The 15,471-nt window shown below is 55.0% G+C and overlaps 2 protein-coding genes across 8 annotated transcripts in view; one reads left to right on the top strand and one right to left on the bottom strand.

The window, feature by feature from the left end:
* Positions 1-3,352, top strand: part of GPS1 (G protein pathway suppressor 1) — a 5,329-nt gene extending 1,977 nt beyond the window's left edge. For 2 of the 5 annotated variants that reach the window (XM_012803073.1, XM_012803076.2), the window contains exons 4-13: positions 502-802; positions 891-968; positions 1,130-1,190; positions 1,701-1,786; positions 1,987-2,081; positions 2,204-2,312; positions 2,388-2,468; positions 2,562-2,699; positions 2,771-2,905; positions 2,979-3,352. In XM_012803073.1, coding sequence (XP_012658527.1) covers positions 502-802; positions 891-968; positions 1,130-1,190; positions 1,701-1,786; positions 1,987-2,081; positions 2,204-2,312; positions 2,388-2,468; positions 2,562-2,699; positions 2,771-2,905; positions 2,979-3,053 — 1,159 coding nt within the window. In that variant the 3' untranslated portion in view covers positions 3,054-3,352. The remainder of the gene's footprint in view (positions 1-501; positions 803-890; positions 969-1,129; positions 1,191-1,700; positions 1,787-1,986; positions 2,082-2,203; positions 2,313-2,387; positions 2,469-2,561; positions 2,700-2,770; positions 2,906-2,978) is intronic. The other 3 variants (XM_003786044.2, XM_012803075.1, XM_012803074.1) reach the window with 3 other exon arrangements.
* A 358-nt stretch (positions 3,353-3,710) lies between these two features.
* DUS1L (dihydrouridine synthase 1 like) lies at positions 3,711-11,617 on the bottom strand. Of its 3 annotated transcripts, none has more exons than XM_003786537.3 (14): positions 11,468-11,617; positions 10,381-10,627; positions 9,765-9,873; positions 9,130-9,180; positions 8,544-8,656; positions 7,461-7,543; positions 7,165-7,268; positions 6,656-6,800; positions 6,344-6,440; positions 6,179-6,264; positions 5,514-5,656; positions 4,396-4,433; positions 4,187-4,262; positions 3,711-4,083 (listed from the first exon to the last, which is right to left on the bottom strand). In XM_003786537.3, exons 2-14 carry the CDS (start codon positions 10,615-10,617, stop codon positions 4,013-4,015), a joined length of 1,353 nt encoding a protein of 450 aa, XP_003786585.2. In that variant the 5' UTR covers positions 10,618-10,627; positions 11,468-11,617; the 3' UTR covers positions 3,711-4,012. The 3 variants fall into 3 exon arrangements, with proteins under 3 accessions (XP_003786585.2, XP_012658531.1, XP_023367064.1); XM_012803077.2 differs by having other exon boundaries at positions 3,711-3,808; XM_023511296.1 differs by lacking the exons at positions 9,765-9,873; positions 10,381-10,627; positions 11,468-11,617 and having other exon boundaries at positions 3,711-3,808; positions 9,130-9,461.
* Between the last annotated feature and the right edge of the window lie 3,854 nt (positions 11,618-15,471).

The raw sequence follows: 15,471 nt of genomic DNA, 5'->3' as shown, positions 1-15,471 counted from the left end.
CAAGCTATCCCCCTGGGTAGAGTGCCATGGCATCACGCTCACAGCAACCTCCAACTCCTGGGCTCAAGCGAGTCTCCTGCCTCAGCCTCCCAAGCAGCTGGGACTACAGGCGCCCACCACAATACCTGGCCATTTTTTGGTTGCAGCCATTGTTGTTTGGTGGGCCTGGGCTGGGGATTCGAACCCGCCACCTTAGGTGTGTGGCTGGCGCCTTAGCCGCTTGAGCCACAGGCGCCGAGCCAGGTATTGTGATTCTTGGAGTTGCTGGCAGAGAGGACCTGGGTGCAGCAGCCTGTCCTCCCATTGGGCATTCCCACTGTGGGCTTCTGGGGTCAGTGATTGTCTCTGTGCCCCTCGTGCAGACTAGGCCCCTCAAGGTGGGGGTTGGAGACAGGCAGGGGCCCATGGGAGGTGCCCACCGGCCTGCAGAGCAGCCTCTGAGGGTCAGTCTGTGGTTAGCGACTTCTTCCCCCACTTTCTAACAGCCAGGTCCTCTTTCAGGGAGCTCCAGAACACACCAGATGCCATCCCTGAGAGTAGTGTGGAGCCTCCAGCCCTGGACACAGCTTGGGTGGAGGCTACGCGGAAGAAGGCTCTGCTGAAGTTGGAGAAGCTGGACACAGACCTGAAGAACTATAAGGGCAACTCCATCAAGGAGAGCATCAGGCGTGGCCACGATGACCTGGGCGATCACTACCTCGACTGTGGGGACCTCAGCAATGCCCTCAAGTGCTACTCCCGGGCCCGAGACTACTGTACCAGCGCCAAGCATGTCATCAACATGTGCCTCAATGTCATCAAGGTTGGGCCAGCGGCAGGTGGGACAGCACTGGCCCTAGGCCAGGAGGGGTGCCCCAGGCTCAGTCTATCCCCACCCGCTCTTCCACCAGGTCAGCGTCTACTTGCAGAACTGGTCTCATGTACTGAGCTACGTCAGTAAGGCTGAGTCCACCCCAGAGATTGCAGAGGTATGAGCCACTACCCAAGACCTTGCCCAGGAGCCCTGGCCACTGCTGGAGTGCTTCTGATGTCCCTCACCACATCCTCCTGAGCCTTTGTCCCTTCTCAGGCTGGGGGCCAGGGAGAAAGGCATGGGTATGTGGGCCTCACACGTGGTTTCCCTCTACAGCAGCGAGGAGAGCGGGACAGCCAGACCCAGGCCATCCTCACCAAGCTCAAGTGTGCTGCAGGTGAGGGCTGGGTGCCAGGGTGAGGGCACCACAGGCAGCCCCTCATGTACCTATACTGTTGAGTCTTCAGTTTAAGGAAAGGGTACTCCTGCCTGCATCACAGCTGGGGAAGCCTCTGCTCTTGTTCAGCGTGCAGGGCCTTGTGGTGCACTTGTGTCCCATGTCCACAGGTGTAGGTGATGCCTGCTTAGGTCCACCAGGGAGAAGCCATGTGGTCAGGGATGGAGATGTCTTCCAATAGGCTGTTCTCACAGCTACTGCCCCACTGGTCACCTGTATGGTCAGGGCTTCAGCTGACGGCTGAACGTCCACAGCTTCAGCTCCTCTGAGCCTGCATGTCCTCTGAAAAGGTGACAGTGGTTTAAGGCTTCCTTGGGTACTTCACAAATGTGCTGGTGTTGGTTGAGGGCTGTGCCCTCCCTGACCCTGTGAGGTGCTGGCAGCTTCCGCAGGTGGCTAGGCCTCATCCCCATTCCTACTTCTTTCCCTCATGGGTCCTTTCTCCACCAGGGTTGGCTGAGTTGGCTGCAAGGAAGTACAAACAGGCTGCCAAGTGCTTCCTGCTGGCATCATTTGATCACTGCGACTTCCCTGAGGTGAGGGCCTTTGGGGTCTCTGGGGAAGAGCCCTCTTGGGGATTTGGCAAGTGAGGGCTCATGGTTGTGCTGTTGGGGGTGGGGGGTCTTCCCTGAATGGGTTCCTAGGCATTCTTTGAGCCAGTGATGGTAGGCTTTGGTGGCCCATCCCTGATCATGGTCTGTTGTGGCCACTATGATGTTGGGTCTCTGGTTCACAGTTGCTGTCTCCTAGCAATGTGGCTGTCTATGGTGGCCTGTGTGCCTTGGCCACCTTTGACCGGCAGGAACTACAGCGCAACGTTATTTCCAGCAGGTGAGTGGGGAGGGGTGCTGGGCCACCCTCTGTGTGTCCCTTCTCTAGCCTGGCTTGTTGTCTAGCGAGTCACTGGAGGTGGGGGCAGGCAGGGCCTGGGCTCTGAGGAATGTGGCCATCAGCAGCTCCTTCAAGCTATTCCTGGAGTTGGAGCCACAGGTCCGAGACATCATCTTCAAATTCTACGAATCTAAGTATGCCTCATGCCTGAAGATGCTGGATGAGATGAAGGTACGTAGGGTGGGTGCAGGTGCCTGGCCACAGGGCAGCAGCAGCTGCCAGCTCCTGACCAGTCTTCCTCTCCAGGACAACCTGCTCCTAGACATGTACCTGGCTCCCCATGTCAGGACCCTGTACACCCAGATTCGCAATCGTGCCCTCATCCAGGTAAGCATCAGGGAGTGGGAAAACAGGCTGGGACACTTCAGATGTGTTTGGGAACTGTGAGGAGCTGACACCCAACACCCCTCTGCCCTGCAGTACTTCAGCCCCTACGTGTCAGCTGACATGCACAAGATGGCAGCAGCCTTCAACACCACGGTGGCAGCCCTGGAGGATGAGCTGACACAGCTCATTCTGGAGGGGCTTATCAATGCCCGTGTGGACTCACATAGCAAGGTGGCTGTGTGCCTTGGGGGTGGCTGGGGGTGGTATACTCTGCCAGGCCTCACTGAGCCTGTACTGTGCAGATCCTGTATGCCCGGGATGTAGATCAGCGCAGCACCACCTTTGAGAAGTCCCTGCTGATGGGTAAGGAGTTCCAGCGCCGTGCCAAGGCCATGATGCTGAGAGCAGCTGTGCTGCGCAACCAGATCCATGTCAAGGTGAGTGGCCCAGCAGGCACTGGGCTCACCTGCACCTGTGTGGTGGGCTGAGTGTTTCCCTGTTGCTCCACAGTCTCCACCTAGAGAGGGGAGCCAGGGAGAGCTGACTCCAGCCAACAGCCAATCTCGGATGAGCACCAACATGTGAGGGGCCTGCCAGCCTCCAGGACAGTCTGCACACCCTTCCCACCCCTGCAGATACATACCCCTGGACGCAGCTGGGCATCCTTGTGCCCCTCTATCCCACTGTGTCCTGTGCTGGGGGGGGTCTGGGAAGGCTGGCAAGATGCCAACTGTGGGCCTTCCTAGAAGGAGGGATCTGTGGGCTTCAACCCCAAAGGTCTCTACCCCCAGGAGCTGACTGTGGTGCCCAGATTCCTCCTGTCCTTGCATCGTCGTGTGGTGCAGATGAGCTGACTAGTCCATTAAAGAGCAAGTTGAACACTGCCCTTGGCTCTCCTTCCTTCCACCCCTTGGTTGCCTTTGGTTTGCAAGGTTTGTCTCTTAGGGTCAAGCTTAGGGCCACAACCTAGCAGGAAGCTAGGGTGGCCTTGATCCATGGGTTCTATGGCATAGCTGGTGGGCCTGGGCTATGCTTCCAGGGCTGTCCTATTAGGAAGCTCCACTATTTATCCTTGGGGGGGTTGCTGAGCATGGCTTTCCTCTTCACACCTCATGCTTCACCTTCCTTTAAAGATGAGCCCCACCGGCCCCAACCATACCCACCCACTTGTCCAAGTGAGTGGCCCAGACAGATCAGGGCTCTCAGGGTAGGGTGATGCTCACAGGCTACTGGCTCTCTGCGCACCTTTGAGATGGTTTATTGTTCACTTTTGAGAGCACAAGTGAGGACAGGGCAGGTTCGGCCTGAAGCCTGCTCCCAGATGCAGCATTTCCAGGCTCCTGTGTGGGTCAAGGGGAGGACATTGGCACGTCCTTCCACATTAAATAGCAGGAGATTCCCTGAGAAAAAGGCGTTTCCTTAAGACGTGTCCAAGCTCTAGCAGCAGTCCCGGGGTGGAACAGGTCCTACTGGCCCTCAGGCCAGGGTACTGCCTGTACTTCAGAGAAGCCAGCTGGGGTGCTGGGCCTGGCCTTCTGAGGCTCCTAATGCCCGAGCTGGGCCCCTTTCCAGGCCAGAGACTTCTCCAATTTGGTTTTAAAAAGTAACCCATGACCTGGCAGAGGGGACAAGAGGGGATGGTGGGGGTCAGGAAGCCAAGATACCATTGTTTGTGAGGTGACGGGGAAAGACGGGCCAGTGGCGGCAGACACCCTCACCTGGGCAGTCTGCAGTCTCCCTGAAGGCCCGCTTCTTGCAGCAGCCACGGCACAGGTTGAAGACACATCTGTTGCCCTGAGCACAGGAAAGCAGCAGGCAGGGTTGGGGGAACCCTGGTCAGGCTGGGAACCTGCCACCCCAAGCAGTGTGGGGACCCCTTGCCCACCCCCAGGAGCTGAGGCCTGGGATGTAGCCAGAAACAACTCACTTTTGGGTTTCCACACTGGTCACACTTGGCATATTTTGCTAGGAAGAAAAGAACAAAGGGCACTGGTAGGATGATTGAGTGTGAGGTGGGCTAGAGCAGCCTGTCTGCCACCTCGTGGCCTGCCAGTCAGCTGTGTCTCTACCAAGAGCAGAGGACACACAGGCTTTAACTCCTGGGCAAGGAGTGGTGGCAGATGAGTGGGTGCTGTTCTGTGGAAAGTGAAGGGAAGCAGGTGTGCAGGGGACGCAGCCAGAGAAACGGCCTCACCCCATCCCAACAGGGACAGGGGATGCAACTAGCCCACCTGCGGGGTCCAAGGGACCCTGCACCCTTTGGTGTTGGGTCTCCTAAAGTAAAACAGCTAAATGGGGTCCTCAATCCAAAGCCCCACCCACATCCTGCCTCTCTGGCTGTCACAGGGTCAGCAGGGCTGCTGGCAGCATTTTGACGCAGCAGCCCCTTGTCAACCCACCTGACCCTGGGGTATGTATGGGAAGGTTTCTAGGATCTTCCAGCTGGTCTGTCTGTTCTGGGAGGCTCCTACCTGGCAGAAGCCTGGGAGGTGGCCAGGCCCAAGACACAGAGGGGTACCCAGCAGCCTAAGAAGTCTAATGCAGTCCCATGGAGGGGACAAGTGGCTTCAGCCTATCTAATCCAACCTCTTTCCTGCTGTGGCCTTTGTCCAAAGGCATAGCTTCTCGTCCAGCAGCCTGACACTATACATTCTCCTGGGGCCTCTTGGCCTCCTGCTCAGTGGCTGTTCAGGCCACCCCCACACAAAGCTGGGGCACACCCAAGGCTCTGCCAGGCATGGACCACCTCAGTGACCCAGGGACTTGACCTGCAAACAAACCACTCAGAGGGCACCTGGCTGGGGCTGATCCATAGCCTTGGTTGGCTCGTTAAGAGCTAATGTCCCCACGTGCACCATGTGCTATTGCCCCTTGCTCAGACCTAGAGTCTAGCCTGACCACACTGCCCAGGCTCCAGGGCCATGAGTTTCAATGACCAAGTCTGGCTTTCTGTCCCCAGCAAAGTGAGGACAAGGGCTCAAGGAAGGAACTGGTGAGGCTGGCTCTGCCCAGCCGCTTCCCAGCCCCAGCACTAGCAGTGCTTACGTTTCAGAGAGGGGTCAAAAGTCTTGTGGGGGTTCCTCAGTTGCTTCTTCTGCTTGTTCTTGGACAGGACCTCCGTGCTGCCCTCCTCCTCCTCCAGGGCCCGCTTGCTGCAAGCCCCAGCATTCTTGCTCCCCTCCCTGGGCCTGAGGGGAAAGGTGGCAGATGGCATTCAAGGACCCCCTGGGAGGCAGCCCAGCCACCAAGTAGACCAGAGTCCAGGTGAAGCCCTAGGCCAAGGAGAGGCTGGTGGCCATTGCTGGTAGTAACACATGTGTGTGGCTCCCCCAGATACCCAAGTAGCTAGATGGCAGGACTGTGTACAGCCCACATGGCAAGAGAGGTAGCTGGCACAGAGGCTGGGTCCTCCGGGATGATATCCACACCTCTGGGGCCAGGGTCCAAGCTACTAAGCTCACTCTAGAGGACAAATCAACCCAGGATCAAAAGAGCTTAGAGAAATTCTTTTGGAGAAAATACTTAAGTATTCACTGACAGGGAAAAACGAGATAATCCACCAGTATCCTACACCAAGGCCACCAATAATAGGCCAGGCCCTGCTCAGGGAGGTGTATGGTCAGGATGAACTTGGGCAGACCTAGCAGGTGTGGACCCAGGGCAGGCGCCCTCACCCTCATGCCCCTCCTGGGGCTGGCTCGGGGGCTCACCCTGGCCGGATGTAGGGTTGGCAGATCCAGTGGAAGAACGGCAGGTCACTGGGGGGCTTCTCTCCCTGCCACCTGGACATCTCCTCCTGCAAAAGCCCAAGCCCTGGTCAGGGCCTTGAGCTACCCACCACAGCCCACCTAGCTCCCACTTGCCCCCGTGCCTGCCTGACACCGCAGCTTCAGCTCCAGGCTCACGGCAGCGATGCCCTCCAGGGTCTTCACTTTGGCGAGCTCCTCTCGAAGCTGCTGATGCACCTGCAGCCTGGGACAGACCCAACAGATGGAGCTGGGCCCTCCAGGCTGCTGGATCAGCTGCCTCCACCTGAGTAGGGAGGGCTCACTCTTCCTGTCTCAGTTCACTTCCAAGTTCCCCCACCCCTTCAAGACCTGCCTGGTGGCAAGCTGTTTTGGCAGGACTCCAACAGCATCTGCTTGGGTGACATCCCCCAAGTAGCTTCTATCTTAGGGGCAACTCACGTGTGGTGCCACAGCTTGAAGAGGTGGGCCCGGACGTAGGACAGTGGACAGGGGTGCTGGCGCACAAGGTCCAGGTACTCCTCGGCCAGCTCCCACACAGCAGGGCTCCGGCCCTCAAACAGGGCGGGGTTGTGCAGATTGCCCTCTGTGCAAGAGGAGGAGGGAGGCCTTGTGGGGCTGCTTCCAGGGGAACAGCAGAAGAAAGCCTGTGGCACCCAGGACCCAGCTGGTACCCTTTCACACCAAGGACAAAACTGGCCACCTGGCTCACTGACCAGCCCATTTGAAAAGCCTGGCCCAAAGGTTCAGTCCCATCAGAACAGATGGCACCAATGCAGACAATCTGTGATGACACTAGTACAACGTGGACAGCAGGATATACTCGGTGCCCCTGCTATAGTCACCAGCCTTGCCCACCCACACTCATGACCCCCTGGATGCCAGTGTCCCCAGCCCCGCCCACTCACACTCATGACCCACTGGACGCCCGTGTCCCCAGCCCGACCCACCTGCACTCATGACTCCCTGGACACCTGTGTCCCGCAGGCACCGCTCCACATCCTGCAGGCACTGGATGTTCCCATTGGCAAACACAGGGATGGTCACAGCCTTCCTGTTGGGGGGAAACTCTGTCTTGTCACCTTGGCCAGGACAGCGCCAAACTCTACCTTGCCAGGTGCTTCTCTAAACTCCAAAACTCTACCTTGCCAGGTGCCTCTCCTCCCACTGCACACTGCCACCCCCAAGCTGGTGGCCCCCAGATGTCAAGTGCTAAACACTAAGGTGCAGAGCTGTGTCCACCTACCGCACAGCCTTGATGTGTTCCCAGGACGCTGCACCTGACAGGGGCCCCCTCTGCTCCTTGGTGCGTCCGTGCACAGTCAGCAACTAGGACAGACCAGCAGCGGCTCAATCATGCTCCTGGGCAGAGCCCCTTGCAGCTCCAGAGGACTTTCTCCCCCAGTTTCTCAATTCCCCCAGTAAGGCAGAGGCTGTCCTGGGCCTGGTTTGGTCCCTGCAGTGACCAAGCCTTGGGAGGGCTATGCACATGGGGAGGAGCCCCCAGGATGGGAAGCAGCAGTGTCTCTACTGCCCAAGGCCAAAGGTGCAGGAGGGACCAGCTCCAGGCTGACCCCAGACTGTAGGGGCATAGGTAAGTCCTCACCCCTAGGTCATTAGATTCCTGTCCATCTCTGAAAGGTATCTTGGGCTCGGTGCCTATAGCTCAACCAGCTAAGGTGCCAGCCACGTACACCTAAGGTGGCGGGTTCGAATCCCCAGCCCAGACCCGCCAAACAACAATGATGGCTGCAACCAAAAAAAATAGCCAGGCGTTGTGGCAGGCGCCTGTGGTCCCAGCTACTTGGGAGGTGGAGGCAGAAGACTCGCTTGAGCCCAGGAGTTGGAGGTTGCTGTGAGCTGTAATGCCACGGCACTCTACCCAGGGGGACAGCTTGAGGCTCTGTCTCAAAAAAAAAAAAAAAAAAAAAAAAGAAAGGTATCTTGGGTATAGCCATGGCAGGGTCTAGTCCAAGCCTGCAACAGGCCAGGCTTAATGTGCAGAGGACTCAGGCAGGGGAACAATGCTGTCAACAGCCCTGTGGCCTTTCCTGACCCTCCAGAGGGTTAGACACTAAGCTCTTACAAAGGAGGCCCTGGCCAGCCTCTGAGCAGTAGGACGTGGCATGACTTCCTATTACGGAAGACTGAGCTCAAGGTGCCTGCCCACTGAGCCAGGGGTCAGCTACGCAGTAAACCCACTGCCCTCAAAGAGGCCAGGGCATGTCTTGCCCAGGTGGGCACAGGAAAAGCCTCAGCTGCCCCCCCTGCCCAACACCATGAAAATGAGCCAGAGCTGGCCGCTCAGACACCCAGAGCCCAGGCTCACCTGACAGCCGGCTTTCTCCAACATCTGGGCGTATCTCACCGTCTTGTCAATCTCTGGGAAGACACGAATTTTGCATGTGACAGGAACAGAGAGTTTCTCATGAGCTAGCAGAACTGAGGAGAAGAGAGACTGCGTCTGAGGGAAGCCTGGTATTCCCACTCCACTGCAGCCCAGGCCCTCATGGGGCCATCATTCACAGGCTACTGGGCAGGTTCCCTCAGCCTTCCCTCTGTCCTCATAAGTTCATGTAACAGGTGGAGCCAATGCTGGCTCTCACATGATGGCAGCTGAGACCAGATGTCCCTCAGGGCTTTAGGAAGTTGGGACTAAGCAAGGACACTGCCTCAGCACCAACTGTCTGCTTCTAAGGGGCAGCTGGTGCAGAATAGGCAACTTCACAGTCCCCTCCTTCTAGCAGAGGACATACTGCATCCAGGAGTTCCCAGGCTGATCCCAGGACACTCTGCCACTCTGCCAGCTCCTGTCTTCACCTGTGCCCCATCCAGGTAGCCAGTGCCCCCATGTCCCCACCAGGCTGTCTCTGGGGCTCCTTCACTGTCCACATGGTGACATGTAGCCAACTCACTCATTCTTTGGAGCAGGTCCCACTCCTCCTGAAGGAAGGCACCATAGTGACCTGCAAGGAACAGGTGTGGCCCACTGGTACCAGTGTCAAGGCTGGGTACCTCCTCCCACATGGGCCTCTCTCCTGCAGCCACACAGGTCATGAACCACTCTGCCAGGCCAGCCCCCACAGGGATCCTAGAAGCAGCAGTATTTCTGGCTAGGGCACCGTGACAATCAGGCAGTTTGTTGATGTCAGACTTTGAGGCTCTTTGTCCAGCTGCCAGACCTCGAAGGGTACTGAATGGGATATCCACCCCATGCGGTGTTTATGACAAGCCAGCACCTCCTTAGGAGTCTAGCGAAGACAGGCAGGGGAAACATGTCAGCAAATCATATTTATCTTCTTTGGAGAGCAGAGTACAAGGCTCAACTCCAGGGCATGAGGATGGCACTCTCAGAGGGAATAGCCAAGCTTGAGCCTGGGCTGTCACTAGCATCACAGACAAAGCCAGGCAGGGGCTGCCTTGCCCTGAGCTCAGCCCCAGTCAGGGCTGTACTGAGCTGGCCCTGGACCCTGTACCTGGGCGTCCATGGACTACAAGCACGCACAAGCCTAGGAAGGTGCTCAGGACAGCATCCTGAAGCTGAACTTGCCTCTCTTGGCTATCATCTGCGGGCAGCCCAAGTTCAGGTCAATGGCATCACAGTGATCCTGGGCCAGGAGAGCCGCCTGGACAAACACTTCTGGGTCGTTGGCACAGAACTAGAAAAGACAAAAAAGTCATCCACGAGCCCTGATCCCTGGCCACCCAGGCTGCCCAGCCAGATGAGGAGTTGCAACGTGACCTGATCAAAGTGTGTCCTGCCCTACCAATGTTTTACCATGTGACAAAGCTAGGATGAGTCCCCAAACCATGGAGAGTAATGTACAAATTTACAGAATTTCTTTTGATCTGTAACAGGACCCACTACCACTGACTTCTCCCAGAAGACAGGCAGCCCTCAGGCAGCCCCAAGGGCTCAAATCTCACCTCCCCACGCTAGGTGGACCAGCTCCCAAGGAAAGAGTCAATTTCTGGGAGGTGCACCTGGCTGCCCTTCTTTACCCTGTGCTCTGCCTCTCATTACCTCCCATGCCTGGTGTCACTTTCTGCCCTTTCCCCTGGAGTTGGTTTCTGGAAAGGTTGAGGGTGGAATCCTCACTCAGAGAAAACTGCTTCATGGGGGTTCCCAGGGCCAGGAACTGGAGGCCACAGTCCCCCCACTCTACCTGCACAATGAGAGGCCGGTCCTCAGGGCACACTTCGCAGTACAGGTTTTCCTTCCGGTAGTTGGCATCTCGGACAAAGACCTGAGCATGCAGCATGGGGGTGTAGCAGAGCTGTGCCCCATGGCGGCGGCTCAGCAGCCTCCAGGCCAGCTCACTTTGGTCCACCATGGGGGCCACCACATGGCGGGCCCCCCCAAGGGTCTGGCTCCAGAACTCGAAGCCCTGAAGCTTTGGCATGGCCTCCACACTGAAAGAGGGAAGACCAGGGCTCAGCCAGGGCCTTGGAGAGCCCAACATATGGAAGGAACTAAGCCAGAGGTCTAAGGTCAAACTCAGAGGAAGAGGTCGGTTTGAAGTCCACTCCATTGCCACCCGGTGGAATCAATGTTGGGTCACACAAAGGCACTATGTGCTGGTTGGCACAGGCTTGAGAAAGGATATCCCAGTGCGGTCAACTTCTAGTGGAGATTTGGTCAAGCCAGTGGACCTTTCTAGGTCTAGACTCATGTGCTAGTGGGATTAAACGTTTGCCTGGTATGACAGGTATGAAGAGAAGATGAAATAGCAAAGACAGTATCCTGGTCGGGACTTGGTCATGAGCAGGCCACTGTAATATGAAGTCATAACCCATCAGGCCTAGAACCACTGCCAAGGCAGAGCACCCTGAGTCTCAGAGCTGGAGACCCAAGGCAGGCCTGGCCTCCTGGCTAGCTACAGGGGTGTAAGGCGGTTCCTTTGAGGCTGTCACAGTCCATAAGGAACACTTATAAAACACGATTCTTGCCCCCCAGTAAGGGTGAGAAATAAGAGACTCTACTTCGGCTGTTAACCTCTTCCGGCCTGGCAGAAGACTGGGTAGAACTACCCTTCCCCACCAGACGCTTAACTTCACTCAACTCGCAGTGGCCAAGGGGGAGGCGGGGGAAACGGGCTTTAAGAGAAGGGTCTGCTGGGCCCTCCGCGCCCGCGCCCAGGATTACTCGGCAGGCCGGGGGTTCCATAATTGAGTCGAGGCCCAACCTTTGGCTCGGTATTTTCAACGACTATGAAATTACACAAAAATCATCCGAGTCACTAGCGTCCTTACCTGAGAAGGTCCCGCGTGACACGGGTGGGGCCGCCTAGTCCGCGGCGCTGGGCCCTGCCGCCCCGCCCGGAGCGCGGTCGCGCGTCCCGGCTCCCGCTTGGCCGCAGCTAAGCCCGCACCCTGCTGCGGCCACCGCCGCCGGGCCGCCGCCGGGCCCAGCGCTCCGCGCTGCCGCCGGAAGGACAGCTGCCTGGGAGGTCCGGCCGGACCACGGTGCGGCGGGAAACGGGTCCTCCGGAAACCGCTCCCGGGGCCCAACGGCCCGGCGTCAAAGGGGCCACCTGCGAAGTCGAGTAAGAGTCGCGGGTCGGCGGCCACCGGCCTGGATTGTGTGGCGAGGGCTCGACCTGTCACTTAAAAGGAGGCGTAGGTCGCGTGGAAATTAGGCCTGCTCAAGGTGTGAACAAAGCCAGTCCCCAGGTGGACCGTGGGCGCTCGTGGGGCCCTGTGCTGCTGGCGCCCGACTGTGCATGGGGGGCGCCCTCCATTCTCCGGACGCGTGCAGAGAGCCCTGCTGGGAACTGAGTCCTTTTGCTTTGACCCAACACACATAAAAACACACAAGGGACAGAAACCACGTTTTATTGTGTAAAATGACCCCTCAGTGGGCGTCCTTGGAGGTCTGCAGTCCCATTCCTGCATCTCTTCCTTGCTTTATTTTGATCTGAGGGGACCCACTCACCACCACCAGAGGTGACATAAACATTATTTTATTTATTATTATATATATACATATATTTTTTAGAGACAGAGCCTTACTCAATGGCCCTTGGTAGAGTGCTGTGGCATCATAGCTCACAGCAACCTCCAGCTCTTGGGCTTAAGCGATTCTCTTGCCTCAACCTTCCAAGTAGCTGGGACTACAGGTGCCCACCACAACGCCTGGCTATTTTTTTTGTTGCAGTTTGGCTGGGGCCGGGTTTGAACCCACCACCCTCGGTATATGGGGCTGGTGCCCTACTCACTGAGCCACAGGCACCGCCCTCTTTTGTTTTTTTATTTTTATTTTTTTAAGGGAGGAGGCCATTCCAGAGATTAAGGACAGGCTTTATTTTTATTTTATTTTTGAGACAGAGCCTCAAGCTGTTGCCTTGGGTAGAGTGCTTGGCATCACAGCTCACAGCAACCTCCAACTCCTGGGCTCAAGCGATTCTCTCGCCTCAGCCTCCCAAGTAGCTGGGACTACAGGCACCTGCCACAATGGCTAGTTTTTGGTTGTAGTTATCGTTGTTTGGCAGGCCTGGGCTGGATTCGAACCTGCCAGCTCTGGTGTATGTGGCTGGCACCTTAGCTGCCTGAGCTAGCTACAGGCGCCAAGACTGTGAACGTTATTTTAAACTGAAGATAATGAGAGAGACCCAATGGATGCAGAAAGAAGCTTTTTCAGAGCTTTCCTTATAAGACTAAATGCAGAAATTTTTGAAAGTGAGGCCAGGAAGTTAACAAGGACACCCAGTAAGTAAGCCAGGCCCCATGGGCCTTGGAAAGCACCCAGATATCCCTGGTATCAGGAAGAGCCCAAGCTGTATACTGCTGTGGCTGAACATGAGGCTTGTACAAAGGAAAAGTAAAAATCAGGTCAGTGGGAGAATCACTTGCGCTCAGGAGTTTGAGACCAGCCTCAGCAAGAGTGAGACTCCATCTCTAATAAAAGTAGGAAAAGTTAGTTGGGAATAGTGGTAGCACCTGTAGTCTCAGCTACTCTGGAGGCTGAGGCAGGAGGATTGATTGCTTGAATCCAGGAGTTTGAGGTTACTGTGAGCTGTGATACCATGGCACTCTACCCAGGTGAAAGACCCAGATTCTATCTCAAATAATTAAAAAATAGCTGAGTGCAGTGGCTCATGCCTATAATCCCAGCAGTCTGAGAGGCTCAGGCAGGTGGATCACCTGAGCTCATGAGTTCTAGACCAGCTTGAGCCAGAGGGAGACTGCATCTCTAAAAAAAAATAGCCAGGCATTGTGGCAGGCACCTGTAGTCTGTCTCAGCTACTCAGGAGGCTGAGCCAAGAGAATAGCTTGTGCCCAAGAGTTTGAGGTTGCTGTGAGCTGTGATGGCACAGAACTCTACCGAGGGCAACAAAGTGAGACTCTGTCTCAAAAAAGAGAAAAAAATTAGAATTACCATATGATCCAGAAATTCTACTTCTGAGTAACTCCAACACTTCATTTTATTGCTTTCTATTTGTTCTAGGGCTAATTGCATGCATTCTAAGTCTTCAAAGTCTACTGGTGGTTAACATTGTGTAATTCATCCCTGACACTCCCCTCTCTACCTCTCATACCACACTTTCCACTTCACAAATGTACTAACCTCACAAAAGTACAGACTCCTTGAGCCTTGCCCTTCAGGCTTTGTACTATTGTTGGCATATATTTTAAATTCTTTTTTGGGGGGGGCTGGGGCTGGGTTTGAACCTGCCACCTCTGGCATATGGAGCCAGTGCCCTACCCTTTTGAGCCACAGGCGCCGCCCCATATATTTTATTTATATATATATATATATATTTTTTTTTTTTTTTTTTTTTGTAGAAACAGAGTTTCACTTTATCCCCCTCAGTAGAGTGCTATAGTGTCACAGCTCACTGCAACCTCCAGCTCTTGGGCTTAGGGGATTCTCTTGCCTCAGCCTCCACAGTAGCTGGGACTACAGGCATCTGCCACAACGCCTGGCTACTTTTTTGTTCAAACCTGCCATCCTCGGTATATAGGGCCGGCACCCTACTCACTGACCCAGTGAGGTGCCGCCCAGTGTTCAGAGATTTTTATACCTGCCTTGTAGAAGGGAGGGGTAATTGAGGAGATTAGGGCATAAGTGGTTACTAGGGAAGATAATGGATGGGGAAATACATTGACCTGTAAATTCACCTGAGAGAGAGGTGTGTTGTGAAAGATTTGGGCCAGATCTGCCAGCTTTCTTGGTCTTCGGTTCTGAGATGTGCTGAGATAACAGGAAGGGGAAGGAGAGGCAGTTGTTTTTTTGACAGATCTGTCTAGTTTATGCAGAGAGGAAGAAGGACCCTCCCAATGCATGTTGACCTTGGATGGCCTTCAATTCAAAATATTCCTTATACCAGGCAATCATATTTTGGAGTAAAACTTCCTGAGTTCCTTCTAGAACAAAGAGTATGATCCTTATATTTATCCACTTACCTGCCACTTCCAGAATTCTTTCTTCTTATTGTAGATCTGAATTTGTATCTGGTATCACTTTTCTTTTTTTTTTTTTCCCTGTAATTGTGGCTTATTGTACTTATTCCATTTTCCCAAAGACCATCGAACACATTATATACTATTCCAGTAATTACCATGCTACCAATAAAAACAAGTGAACAGTTTATTAAGACGATATTCTCTTTCTTTCTTTCTTTCTTTTTTTTTTTTTTTTTTTTGAGACAGAGTCTCAGTCTCATTATGTTGCCCTGGGTAGATTATTGTGGCGTCACAGACCACAGCAACCTCAAACTCTTGGGCTTAAGCAATTCTCTTGCCTCAGCTTCTCAACTAGCTGGCACTACAGGCGCCTGCTACAGTGCCCAGCTACTTTTTGTTGCAGTTGTCATTGTTGTTTTAGCTGGCCCAGGTGGAGTTTGAACCTGTCAGCTAAAGTATTTGTGGCTGGTGCCGAAACCACTGTGCTACGGGCGCGGAGCCTGGTATCACTTTTCTTTAGACTGAAAAGCAGCCTTTACCCTTTCTTATTGTCAAGATCTGATAGAGATGAATTTTCCCAGGTTTCATTTATTTGAAAATATCTTTGTTTTAACCTAATTTTTGGAAAATAGTTTTGCTAGTTATAGGATTCAAGAGCGGGCATTTTTTTACCACTTTAGAAATGATTGGGGGGGGGGACAGCACCTGTGCCTCAGTGAGCAGGCTGCTGGCCCCATATACCAAGGGTGGCGGGTTTGAACCCAGGCCCAGCCAAACCGCAACAAAACATAGCCAGGTTGTGGCAGGTGCCTGACTTGGGAGGCTGAGGCAAGAGAATCGCCTAAGCCCAA

This window comes from Otolemur garnettii, unplaced genomic scaffold (genome assembly GCF_000181295.1).
Source record: "Otolemur garnettii isolate 467f Iridium unplaced genomic scaffold, OtoGar3 scaffold00018, whole genome shotgun sequence".
NCBI classification, from domain to species: Eukaryota; Metazoa; Chordata; class Mammalia; order Primates; family Galagidae; genus Otolemur; species Otolemur garnettii.
Note: the sequence above shows the minus strand (reverse complement) of the source record. Positions and strands in the feature narration are given on the sequence as shown.

Bases quoted from the DNA above. Each gene is read 5' to 3' on its own strand.
- DUS1L (XM_012803077.2), bottom strand. From the start codon at position 10,617: ATGCCAAAGCTTCAGGGCTTCGAGTTCTGGAGCCAGACCCTTGGGGGG. The intron at 9,181-9,764 runs GCAAGTTCAGCT...TGTTCCTTGCAG, and splicing joins GCAGATGATAGCCAAGAGAG to GTCACTATGGTGCCTTCCTT. The intron at 6,441-6,655 runs GTGAGTTGCCCC...GGTCTGTCCCAG, and splicing joins TTCAAGCTGTGGCACCACAC to GCTGCAGGTGCATCAGCAGC.